Below are 14,204 nucleotides of genomic sequence, written 5' to 3'. Positions count from 1 at the left end.
TCGCATCCGAGTAGGTAATTAGTGACTAATCGACGCATTACAGACCTTAAAGTAGTTTGCAATTCACTTAGTGAAATTTTGCCTAACTGTATCGACGCTCGCTCTACATAACATTATATTTTGAAGAAGAATTTATGAAAGGTGCTTTTAAAACACAATTAATTTCAGAATCCTTTATATAAATGCCGGCCGGCTGAGTGACCAGTAGAATCAGTAATAGTTTTAGTGCTGTGTGAACACGTGGCGGCGCAATTCCTTCGAGTCATCAAAGACAATCGAGTTGCATGTACCTATGTCTTTCCACCTTCATCTTAAATCTTTATCATCAGTTCTGTCGGCAACTTGGAAAGTTATTTTGATTTGGAGGAAAACACTGAACCAAAAAACTACGTATTAAGCTTAAAGTACAGTCCACTTAAATTTTTAACAGAATATGGTAAATATAAACCTCCAATTAATAAATACTTAAATAAAAAAATAATCACCACATACTTTAAAATTAATGTAATAATCAATATAGAAATGAAAATATAATAATTTTAAAACTTGTTTGTTATTGCTATGAGTTCCTACTACGCTATATTCTTCTAAAAATAGAACGATACGAAATTTGGAACCCACTTCTCTAGATTATCAAGTGTCCATCTGTCAATACCATCATTCACAGGAACGCCTGGAGGAAACTAAAATCCAATACTTTTACATTTTTTTACTTGGAATTAGTTACCTCATTGTTTTCTATGTATATATTTATATTACGCTGTAAATTGGGTTAAACAATTAAATCTGTATTTCCTAACATTGATTATATCGGTAAGTTTAATCAAAACAAATCTTATAACAATATTTACAATACTACGACTACATAAAATTAAAACTATCATTACGTGGAAGCGTACCAAGAATACTGGCAGCATTACCGCGTTGGATAGCAAGGCTGATCCGTTGACCGAAATAGCTGCCAGCGCTTGGGTTTCCAGTAGCCTTATTGAGGCGCGAAGATAGTATTTTGAACATTCTCCGCGCCTCTGGGCCCCACGGGCCAAGTGTCTCGACACCAAACGGCACAAAGATGTATGACTCACTGAGACCAACATATTTGCGACGCTTGCTGTCTTCGGCAGTCGAAGCAGCAGCCCCAGCACCAACTGACGTAACTTGGACATGAGAAGGAGCCAGAGTGTCGACGCAAGTAGCGTCCCACACCAGCGTCATTCCATCAGGACGCTTGCCATCGCGGCGGGTAATACCATTTGGCACTAAAACAGCTGGTATATTAAGAGCGGCAAATGCCCTGCGGATGACTTCATTAATGCTGGTGTGACGACTGATACGGCCTGCCGATTTTAGGCAGGATAACCCGTGGCGTCCAAGAGCATCTACCTGAACGCCACATCTACATTGATGTGGTTCATTCAGTTTTATACCTAGCCGGAGTGATACGCATATTGACAATGTCATATTGTCAAGTAGCGTTCCAATCGGCGCAGAAGGCAAGGCTTGTAACCAAAATCCCGACTCATTTTCTGTCACGGCCAAAAGACGAGCACGCTCTGTTATGTCAGTAGATGAGATCAATGGATCATCAAAGGCTGACTTACAAAGAAGTGCGTCCCATGTTTTTTGTCACTTTAAATCGTCTGGAAAATTTTGAATGTTTGCAATATTTAGCCAAGCATTGTTAGCTTCGTTCAAATACATAATCTCTGAGTTACCTGGTACATGATTTACAATTCTAGTAACCAAAGGCTGCGCACTATGAACCTAAGATAGAAATGCTGGTAAGGCAACGCCCGAAACTTTGCGAGTACCCAAACCACCAAACCGTATCGGTAAAGAGGCTTGAGACCATGCACGATCTGTAAACGCGCAATTCAAAACGGTTTCTAAAATATTTTTATGTGAAATATCAATCACATCAAGCAAATTTGGAAATTTCCATAACGGGCTAGACCTTAAGAGGTACGTAAACTGGAACAAATAAACAAGACCGAATAATAGTTAAGGCCATATGAGAATTAATTTTCAATAATCTGTCCGAAACGTTATTAAATTTTTTAATGTGATCGTTTAAGATCGTTGGAATTGAAACAGGAAATAATGGAGCTCCAAGAAGGTGAAGTGACTTCTTATTCAAAACTTTAATATTGGGGGCCAGAACATTAAATTTATTGGTAATATCAACCCGGTCTGAAATTTGGAAATTTTCGCCGATAAAAAGCTCGCATTTCGAAAAATTTAACTCAAGGCCGATTGAGCTTAAACTTTCTATTACAACTTTCAAATCATCTAAAACAGAGTCCACTTCACCACCCAAAGTACCATCATCCAAGTACCAAACATTAAATTTTGATTTTAGTTTCGTTATGGCGGAATGAATGGCAAGGCTAAATATTGCTGGACCAAGAGGGTCGCCTTGCCGACAGCCAACAGAAGACCAAATATTATGATTTTTGAATAATAATTTGGATGGTTTACTATAACATTGCCAAATATAATGATAGATTGAAGGAATTGAATTTTTAACTTCTCTCAGCAGAGCTCCCCTATCAACAGAGTTAAAAGCATTTTTCACATCTAATTTTAAAAAGACATCACCAGAGTTCCTCTCCAAATAAGTTCGCGCAGCGTGGACTGCAGCTTCGCAACCACTTTTGCAGCCGAAAATAAAATAAAATTTAAAAATTTTAAATAAAACATCTTTAGACGTCAATAAATTTTATTTGCAATAAAATTTGTACAGACAATTGATCGTAACACGTATTCATTAAATCTTATCGCCTCCTCTAATTTATAAAGAGATAAAACTACTTACGAGGAAAATATATTTCTACTCACAATTTGGAATTTTTTAAATCTACGCATTGTCAATATTTTGTACGAGGTCAAACTACAAAAATATTAAGCAGAGATACCTATGCTATACGAATGCATTTAATGCATTTTCTGAGCTTATAAGGAATATATTTTCAAATATTTAATAATTTCACAAATTCTATATGAATCGAAACTCTTTGGTGTTATTAACAGAATGTATCGCTCCATAACGGAATTTTAAATTTGTAAATACTACGTAATAAGAGGCGGTATTGCAAAAGTAAAAATTGAAATTTACTTTAGTATGAAACGTGCAATGATTTGATATAAGTTTGAAATAGTAGTAAATACAATATGGCGATTGGCGACGACGTATAATGCAGCTAAGCATGAAAGCGAACAGTTCCTTAAAAAGTAGTGGATTTCGGCTATCTCTGTTTTTTTACAAGATTATAGCTGTCATATGTCAATCTATCAATGACTGCACGTTTCATACAATCGAGTGAATCGCTTTGTTATTTAGAGAGTTTCGCTAGGCTGGTAGGTTAGCTCTATATTTGGGTCAAATCATAGACTAAGAAAAACAACGTAAAGACGACCTGACAGACCGATAAAGCGCGATCAATTTTGATTTGCCAATACTAACTAGTGGTTAACTAGTAAATCTATGGATCAAACAGTATTGCACTGAGCCATACCGCTTACCTATAGAGCTATCTAAGCATAAAAAAATTTAGTGAACTTACACATGACTTCTGTGCTAATCTTATAAAAGATATCTTGCCAAGTTATATGCCTACAGTTGAATATGCATTCTTTATGTAACTACCTGTCTACTACAGATGCTCCGGGAAAAGGGGGGCATGTCTGCCGACACTGTCTCTTTCTGGAGAGTGATCAATATTACTCGACCAATTCTATGTGTAAGTATGATAAGAGTAATATATTGAAATTGTTACTATTATAATTCAAGATCGCCCATATGTCATAACCCGAACATAATTGTTAACGCTAATAAGGTTGTTTTGTTTATCAGTAGGTGAGAATAATTTTATCAAATAATTAATATGGCATTTTCACTGTGTTTTTAATATTTTTGTACCTAATGAACGCTAGAGCGAGTCTGCTTGCGTAATGAGTGTACGTTTAGAATGGTATGCAATATGTTGCTAACGTTTGGCACGCGTGCTACGCCCACTCGACCTACATCTAGATTTATTTCTGTGGTTGTACCTGCTGGGAACAAAGGTTTTCAATCCTTTTTCAACTAGTAACCGTTACTTGGTCCTTCAATTATTTTATAGTGTTGCATACAAATGTTTAACTTTCACATGGCCCATATTAGATTACAGCGCCTTCTAGCTGCCATATTACCTACTCTGTACAGTCACATATAAAATAGTTCACGGTATCAGTAGACACTTTGTAAGTCAGTTTATGAGATAAGTAGAGGTTAAATCCTAAAATGATTATAATATATCTGACGAACGTACCGAATTGCATAAACTCCGGCTTAGAGCGATACATTCTTCTTATAATATCTTAAAACTATGGTTTAATTTTAAAACAGCCGATTGTCAGTCCACGTGCCGAGAGATACCTACGGCAGATTTGAAGAAGTGGATAGCTTTACAAGACAGTTATATAAACTTATACATCTACTACTAACTAGTTTCAATAATAATAAATGCTAACGGAAATATTATTAAACACTTAAATATAAAGATACTTAACGTATTCTTAATTAAAATGTTGAAATAATTCATAATATTTTTTATAATGCGTTTGGGAAAAAAACAGGATGAAGTTTGGATCTCAGGGGAAATGATATATCACTTAGATTTAGATATATCTAAGTATTTATTTCGGTTTTTCTTTACAAAACGTATTGTACATCGATAAAAATAAAAACTATGTATTTTAAATTATTGCACACGGTGGTGGTAGCATAAAAATATATCTTAAATGTTAAATTGATTCTGATATTTTTAGGTCCTATACTAATATCAAAGGCTTGCTGCCTTAGATAGCCTGTCTTAGTAGAAATCATTGGCGCGCTAATTAAAAAGGCGTTCTCAAAGTTCCTTGCTCGAGTGTTATTATCCTTGTTAGTTAGCCTGTGATGTTCATCTTTCACCGGACCTCTCTGTGCCTCATAACAAATTCAAGATGACCAATTTCAAAATAGCCTCCATGGAAAAAAAATCTTTTACAAAATAATTAATTAAGAAATAGGTACATAGTAACTATATCATTTACAATGGTGTGTGGCCTTGAGCGGTATTTTTATTTTTATAATTTAAATTAACGTCGGCAGCCGTTTGTCTCCAGATTATTCGAAAGTGAAACTTATACAACTCAAAGTAAAATAAAGCCTCTCAGTCGCAGGCTATCGGCCATTTTGATTTACCTAGAGCATGAACATATTTTATGTGTAGCACGCCAGACATATAATAAACCATACTGTGTTACACCACTGACTTTTTCCGGTTAAGCCGAGTGTGCAAGCGAGAGCGTAATAAGCGATAAAGAGGCATGATTGGCCTGAGGTCAGTGCCGGATTAGCCACGTAGTAAAAGTAGCAATTGCTACGGGCCCCGCGCGAAAGGGGGCCCCGCATATTTAAACCATCTCTTTCTAAATCCTCTCTGCTTGAACGTAATTTTTTATTAAGATGTGGTTTATTGAAGTCACAAAACGTGAAACTTTTACAATTAAGACAGTCTACGTCAGACACTCGGTAACCGACTATTTTTAATATAGACCAACGGCTCTCTGAAAGAATTTGCTACAGGCCCCGCGTTTGCTTGATCCGGCACTGCCTAAGGTGGTTTAATTTAATTAAAAAAATATATTTGAATTAACGAATGCTATCGAATGTAAATTCATCGATACAAAGAATAATTTTCAATTAACTCCTTTGTATTAGACGACATAATGATAACTCAGTGATTGATTCAATTCAATTCGTATTTTGTAATTGCAATATTTTATGTAACGATGATAAGTTGCATAACGTGAAGTACGAAACACATCATAACAATCTAGTTCTTAATATAGTTTTTATTTTGTAATTAGGTTAAAAGACATGGTATTAATACATTATCTGCACCTTAAAATAACTGGTAACTTAACAGTCAAATAAGTATTTGATATTCAATTTATTGTCTTTGTATGTTAATGGAACTACTCACACGCCCAAAGCCAGGTTGAAGTATTCACATAATAACCGTTCAGGGCCCTTTTAACAGACATTTGTTCAATAGAGTTGTCACCGACAGTGATCTCTGCAGGGTTGCAACTCTACGCGGTGACATCAGAAGTGGGATGACTTGATGGGGATTGTTGCGACCCCAACAAGATAATTACGGGCACAGTAGTAGAGTTGCGGAAAATAGATATAATTTAATTTGACCAAACAGAAGCCGATGCTGTGATCTATAAGGTGCTGATAGATGCATTATCGTATGTGATGTTTGTCGTACTTGTCAGAATACATCTAGCAGAAGAAGTTGTCAATTCTGACGGACCTCGAAATATTCACAATTGCCTTGGAAAGGACCTGCAGACGCACGATATTGGTATTCGGTTTTGAAATGAAAATCAATTTTTGCGAAGCGCCCTCCCAGTAATTTGGCAAAATATTGTTCACTTATAGTTTCAAAAGCCCGAGCGAAACAAAGACCACATTTTAAAGAAATCAAACAATAACGCAAATAAAAACAAAAAGCTGAAATTAAAATTTTATTAACTAAATAAAACTGGTTCCGAGTTACACTTTGTTAATTTCATTAAATACAATATCATATCCTTAAATTAGTTAAATAATATACACAATGCTGTATGATAATGTATTTATATAGTTTGTCATACGAAAAACGTAAGTTTAGCCTAGCTCATTGACCTTTGGACAACACAGCACTAATGTTATCTGATACATAGAATATTTAACCAAAAGAGACATCGCTTGGATGAAGCACTGTACAAAATAGTATATAAGGATGCTTCTTGATAGAAGTAAGGCAAACCTAAAAAATATGTCATAAATAACATGACATAACTGAACTAAGCCATAACTCGCGTTTGTCGCTAAAAATCTGTCGAAATGACGTTTCTAAGTGATCCGTTAAAGTACTTTTGAAATATGTACAGGTTTCATATTTTGTAATAATGCATTAACCGTTAAAAGTTAAGCGTTCATTGAGCCAATAAGCACCTGTCAAGCAACAGTAAGCGAGTGGCAAAAAACGAACGAGTGATTTAAAATTTCATTATAAGTAATATATCTAACAGCATAATAAATCTAGATTTATTCTTCTATGATATTAAATCATAATAGTATTAATATATTATATACATACTATGAACATAATAATACCTCGTCAAATCGCCCAATTTATGTGCAAACTTACACTTACTGACGCGGTATGTGACAACATACTCTCAATTTTGACATGAGGTAATTCACACAAATACTAAATCACAACAAAATAAGCTCAATGAGTGAAAATTCAAACTAGACTATTTACATATACAACGAAACCTTTTCGCTGTCAATATCGTCCCGTCCGCAGTTGGTTAAATACTCCATGATTTGAATAATACTTAAATATATGCAATAATACAACCAAAGAAGTGTTTAGTGAATTTCATGTTAAGACACTAGTCATTAAATCAAACTTAAATATTCTTTATTTATTTATAACTTTAAGTTTCATAGATTTTTTTTATTAATTAAGAACATAGTTTTTGTGAAAAGTGCATTACTGCTACAATCAATTAGCTGGATTTTAAGCGATATTTCATAAAAGTAGGTAAATTAAATAATTAAACTATTATTTCTCTAATGCCAACCTCGCCAGTTTCAACTTAGACAAAGCATTGATCAATTCTTTGTCTATGGTAGGTACCTCCGTCAAGGAGCAAGTAAGCTAAATAGGCAAACAACACCTTTAAATTTATCCCAAACCTAAACAAATTTATTAAACTGTGCCAAATTTTCGCGTATGTGAATTAATATAGATTATCGTCAAGGAATCGTTATGTCTAGGCTATTTATACAGATAAAAAATAAAAAAATAGTGATTAAGAGAGCTTGTTGAACTATCTAGATAAAGAATATCCAAGTTTAATAAACCAATAATTATTATAATGTAGATTTATATCTAAGCGTGCTATAAAAATACGCCATCAATAAATAAAACGAAAAATACAAGTATAACAGAAATAAGCTATTTGTAAATGAAAATACATGCAAATTACTCATATCACGTAATCCTGCATTAAAACAGGGAAAAACTAAGACCTAAACCCGGTACTAGATACTTTTAAAACACCACTTGGTATTTTGACAGCTACAAAGCCAATATGGCGGCTATTCACATAGACAAAGAGTAAAACAAACAGACTGTTCATTCCATTGGCGGTTTTTACAAAAATTAAATACACTATTCTACTATACAATTGACTATTATTAATTGGAATTTTATATATTTACAAATCAATACCATTATACTTCTATAAACTATAATGGATGGGGAATGCGTTTGGCTTTCTATTGATAAGATTACGTTTCAACAAAACGAAAGACAACATATAGTACAATAATAAACTTTTATTATAGTGCGCGGTTAATCGAATAGATTATTTATATGACATATTCAATGTATTCGTCCTATGTTTTTAAATAATTATATTAATTTGTGCATTAAATGTTAAATACACATATGTGTATGTACTTCAAGGAGAATAAAAACTGAAGATAAATTAATCGTGACCGCCAACCAACACAAACGTAATCCCCGCCTCAACTAATTATAATAACATAATAAATTGGTTGTCTTTTTAGTTCATTATTTAACAATATTAAATCACATTTCACGTTGAATCGTAGTTCAAACGATTATGAACAAAAACTTACATTTAGACAGAAGTGATTCGACTTAGATTCGATTCGTGATGGTTCTCATAGACGAAGCTTACACAAAATAAGTGACACAGAGAATTTTTAAGGGCATATATTAGAGAAATTATGACACAATCATCATCATCAGCCGGAAGACGTCCACTGCTGGACAAACGCCTCCCCAAAAGATCTCCACGGCGATCACCCTCATCCAATGTATAACCGGCGATCTTGACCAAATAGTCGGTCAACCTACCTAACCAAAGCTACCAACACTGCGTCTTCCGGTAAGTGGTCGCCATTCGAGGACTTTACTGCCCCACCGGCCATCTGTCCGTCGAACTATGTGCCCTGGCCACTGCCACTTTAATTTCGCAAACATTTGGGCTATGTCGGTGATTTTGATTCTCCTACGGATCTCCTCATTTCTGATTCGATCTCGTAGGGAAACTCCGAGCATTTTCCTTCTCCATTGCCCTATGATCGACCGTGAGCTTTCTCATCAGGCCCATAATTAGCGACCACGTCTGCGTACCGTAAGTCATCACTAGATACACACACTGGTTGAAAATCTTCATCAACAGACAATGTGGTATGACACAATAGTGGTGATAAATAGTCCAAACAGAATTATTTTATGGACGTCTCCATAAGTACGCACCAACGGCTTTACAGCACATAGACGTCTAAAACAGGTAGGAAGATCTATAAATAGACAGAAGCCACTAGGGATTGCTAACGATATGTTGTTTTTTACCTGGCCAATGAGCGTTTTGTATCCGCGCCCGCTCACCTCAATTGTCACTGAATTGATTGCACTGAGCATATAGTATAATAGATGTATTTGGGTTAAAAGGTCACAGATACGCCCGCTTTGTTTGTATGTTGTTTATCAGAAACCACAAGTTAAACAGCTGAAATTTGGGAATATTTTGACTATTGCCAATACAGCTAATAATAAAAGCCAAGACCGCAAATTATAAAATGGCCGCCGTGCAAATAAAAATAGTGTTTTTTATTAAATTCATATTTAAAAAACTTCGTGTTATATATTATACTCAGGACTCTCGTATTTGGCCGCTTAAATATTTTACAAATCTGCGTATACCGTACCGAATCCGCGACTTGTGTAAAAATGTGCAAACGTGAAAAACTAACATCAAACAACGTTCATGTACTAAAAATTATGAAGTTATCACATACCTATGTAATATTATAAAGGAAAGCGTCTACATATCAAAAATCGAGAAAACACCTATTTACTTTTAATTTACGGACCTAAATTCAAGACCCAGGTGGGACTAGTAATACATTGTTAAAACGTGTTAGTTTAATTTTAAGGTTTGTCATACCTGGCTCGCTTAGGATACTCGCACACCTGCCTTAAATTACTGATAACAAATTTGATACTTTGCTGCGGCATTATAAATGCACCAGTGTACTAAATGCTACCAGCGGTTATTTTTTTAGTAAGAAGTGATATTGACCAAATAAGCTAAGCCCCGCCCCCTACTATGCAGTGTCGTTCAGGATTCGTAAAGAAAATCAAAAATTCTGCGGCACCTCGATTGCGCTCATAAGGTTGAGGCATAAGATGTTAAGGCACAATAGCACAGTACTATCTGTTATGTCCTTCAAATCGAAGCAAACATAGTGTTTACACTACTCCCTGAGGGTAGGAATAAAAAAGTGGTGCCTGTCTAGCTGGCATACTATGCAAAGGAGTGCATTGTATACCGCTACGGATCTTTAGCTGTGATTGTTATCGTGATATTAACGCGCACGAACGTTGAGTGTACGGTCTCCAAGTATGCTCAACACCAATTAAATTCAATTTTTTCCTTCTGCGCATTCAGTCTAGAGACCACATCGTTCTTCCCCGTCAATTTAAGATTGAATATCTCATCTGTCTATAATAACAGCGGTGCCCACACCCATCAAACCAGAATCAAACATAAGTTCATCGCTAAGTTCAGGAGCAGAAATGAGTATTGTGTCAGTATTGCCCCCCATGAACAATGTGTGTTTAAGTATCTATTGTCTTTTGACTTTTCAGACAATATTATCACTTACAACAGATTATTAATATTATCAATTTCTTGATATAACGACGTTGTTTCAAGCGTCATGATCACGGGTCGATTGAAGGGTACTTGATGGTTATTGGCAAATAAATGGATGTACTCCCTTTCTCAGCTTTTTTATTGAATCACACTTGATCACAATCTACTAACGCAACTATTAATTGTACTCGACACTAATGGTTATAGATAACAATAGAACTACTAAAATACTAAAATAATGGATTTCATCTTCTTTTTAAGTGTGCGCTAATGTGCTAACATAGATTATAGAGCACAGGTCTGCTACAATAATATGAAGATAGCGATAAATGACTTTTAATTATAACATTACAATTAATACCATAAAATGTCTATTACATATTGCTTTCAATCACACACGGAATGGATTAGGGCAGTGTTCAATCGTGACGACATTAGTCGGTTTTATTCGATGGTTTAATTTTTTTTCAGTTTTTCGGATCTATTGAAGGAAAATGCGAAAAGTCGTATGTATATTTCGAAACATGAAATTGACCTGTTGGGTCAAAACCCAGGTAGCGCGGTAAAATTAATACCTTCGCATAATTAAACGGCAGAAGTGTGAGACAAATACAGCGTCAGAAGTGGGATAATCATAGAATTTAATTATTATATTATTTTTAACTACAAAGTTATTTTTTTTAAATCAGACTTGATATTTTTTATTTCACTAGACATAACTGGCAAAAGTTTACATCATATCACATTCTTTTGCTGGCTATATGCACATTATGTTTGTCTCTATTTAGTGTCGCTTTTTCGTTTCATCTAGTTTCAAATCACAACGGCGTTAAAGAGGTTTTCACTTATGATAATACGAAACGCAATTTCCACACACAGAAACCATCCGCCAAAATACGTTTTCAGCGGGAAAATCGCTTTGTATTAAATTATTGTTGAAATAAAACATGGTTATCCAAATGAGGTTAAAAAATAACACTGGCAAATTTCCCGCGATTCCCACGGGAACACTAGTAGGACGCCTCGTGGCCAGCTAGTATGTACAGATCATTTCCGTCCTCACCGGACAGAGTGTTACTGTGAACTGAGTGGGATTCCAAAACGACGACTCTGAAAGGAAAATTATGTAACGTTAAGTTTTTTATTACTAACAATTTCGTTATGGACAAGATCGACCACTGACCCCAAGAAGCACCCCTTTTATGTGCATGACACATGGACAAGCCATTGCTTCTCTCGCCAAATTTTAGAAGAGGGAACGACCCGTTCCACGACACCACCGCAAGCGACAACTTTTAAGCGTTAATGACCAGCCAAAGGAGCAAATAACAAAAAATAATTATGTGTATAACAAATAATTGTTAAAAGCTTAAATGATTTATACGTCTAGATAGTCTGTTGCTAACGATAAAAACAGGCCACACATTTTGTGTGCGTGATAAGCTACGTCTTACACTCCCGATTTATATGACACTTTGTGTTAGTGTGCGTGCATTGCTCAAAATAGAGGTTAACTCTAAACTCAATTTTTGTTGGTCTTTTTCAGAGCTGTCATAGTCTATCTAGACGTATAACGGCCATTCCCAATATTCAGTCTAACTCCGGTTGTAACTCCTACATGAGATAAAAATCGTAACAATCTTTGGCTGTTCTGTCCCAATAAAATTATCGACGGTTACTCACCTTATCCGTACACGCTGTCTGTCAATGGGAGGACGTATAGCTTACCGGCGATAGAATTTTGTATGGAAATTGCAATTCACGCGTCGAAAAATAAGGCAATAAGAATGACTTATCGGGTATATTGGGACATCTTCAGATTATTGACAGATACTTGACAGTAGAAGATAGTAATTTACCTCTATCTGTAGATAGTATATTGGGAACGGCCGTAAATGATCTAAGGTTAAAAGGTTCACCCACTTGTCGTGACCCAGCAGTCGGTAGCGTCGCGACTGATCGACGATCTCTTGCGTCACGTCTGCGTTCCGCAGTGATCTACCCTGAACCCCGTGTCGGTGGAACGCCAGCACCGAATCAGCGAGGCATACTGCAACAGAAAGCATTTTTTTTTTTTGGAGTAGAAGGACAAACGAGCGTACGGGTCACCTGGTGTTAAGTGATCACCGCCGCCCACATTCTCTTGCAACACCAGAGGAATCACAAGAGCGTTGCCGGCCTTTAAGGAAAGTGTAAGCGCTTTTTTTGAAGGTACCCATGTCGTATCGTCCCGGAAATACCCCACAAGGAAGCTCATTCCACAGCTTAGTAGTACGAGGAAGAAAGCTCCTTGAAAACCGCACTGTGGAGGACCGCCACACATCCAGACGGTGAGGATGATATCCTAATTTGTGGATTGTATAATATTTACACTTCACAAATATTCATTGACTGTTACCTCTCCATATGTTCTTGATAATGTTATGTATGTACATAGGCACATAAGCGAATTTGCTAGAAACTGTCATAACCGTAATGTAAACACCAGGAACAAAAATAAACTTAAAAAGCCTACTACTTGGCTTAGTCCAGTTAGTAAGTGTTTTGTGGGGCGATGTATATGCTTTTACAACAAGATCCCAGAAAACATTCAAAACAAATGTATTACGAAATTCGATTAAAGGTTATATATATAACATAAATGACTTTCTTAATGATACCACAGACTGGGAATGGAGATTTATTGTACAATTTTACATTGTAACCATATTTTAGTAAAAAAAAACGAAGCCCACTAAGTTTCTTGCGCTCGTTTTTGACTTTCAATAAAGAGATATTATATTCTATTTTGAATAAAAATATTTGAATTTGAATGACAACTATACAAAATTAAATTTCTAATCATAATTTATGAACTATGCGGGACTCGAACCCGCAACATTTCGGGTTCCGTCCGAGCGCTCTTACCAGTGAGGCAACCGTTTGAGTGACATATGGTTCGTAAATCTTGGTATGCCTTGTTCAACTCTCAGGTTGTGGCTCTATCTACCTAGCCAGTAATGTTATATTATTGCAAACCCATTATCTCAACCAAAAAAATTGACTATTTACTGTTAATATGTTCGTATCCCCAATTCCCCAAGCCGCATTCGGAAGTTTACTAACTAATGTCATGTCTTCACTAATGTCATGTTGCTTTGTGAAGGTTTTAGAGTTACGTTAATTTTTAAAAATATAAAGTAAATGAAACTCTTTTTAGTAGTCCGTACTCTTTATTTACCTCCTATGTATCTTCTTATAAAAGTTAGCAACCTTAGCAGCGACATAATATAGTGACCTCAGAGCTAGCAGGAATACTTTTAGGACACAAAGAGAGGCTGATTACTGTCATTATTAGAATCAAAGATAAGTTTCGAAGTAAACGGAAAAAAATGAAAAAAAAAATCTGCAGAATAGGACAAAATGGGGATATACGGAGT

General features: G+C 35.5%; 1 protein-coding gene across 3 annotated transcripts in view; it reads right to left on the bottom strand.

The window, feature by feature from the left end:
* Positions 1-6,548: 6,548 nt before the first annotated feature.
* Positions 6,549-14,204, bottom strand: part of LOC126976155 (mitogen-activated protein kinase kinase kinase kinase 5) — a 52,910-nt gene continuing 45,254 nt past the window's right edge. For all 3 annotated transcript variants that reach the window (XM_050824371.1, XM_050824372.1, XM_050824373.1), the window contains 2 exons: positions 12,709-12,835; positions 6,549-11,895 (listed from right to left, as the gene is read on the bottom strand). In XM_050824371.1, coding sequence (XP_050680328.1) covers positions 11,796-11,895; positions 12,709-12,835 — 227 coding nt within the window. In that variant the 3' untranslated portion in view covers positions 6,549-11,795. The remainder of the gene's footprint in view (positions 11,896-12,708; positions 12,836-14,204) is intronic.

Source organism: Leptidea sinapis, chromosome 39 (genome assembly GCF_905404315.1).
Source record: "Leptidea sinapis chromosome 39, ilLepSina1.1, whole genome shotgun sequence".
NCBI lineage: Eukaryota > Metazoa > Arthropoda > Insecta > Lepidoptera > Pieridae > Leptidea > Leptidea sinapis.
This window is presented reverse-complemented; position numbering and strand designations above follow the sequence as displayed.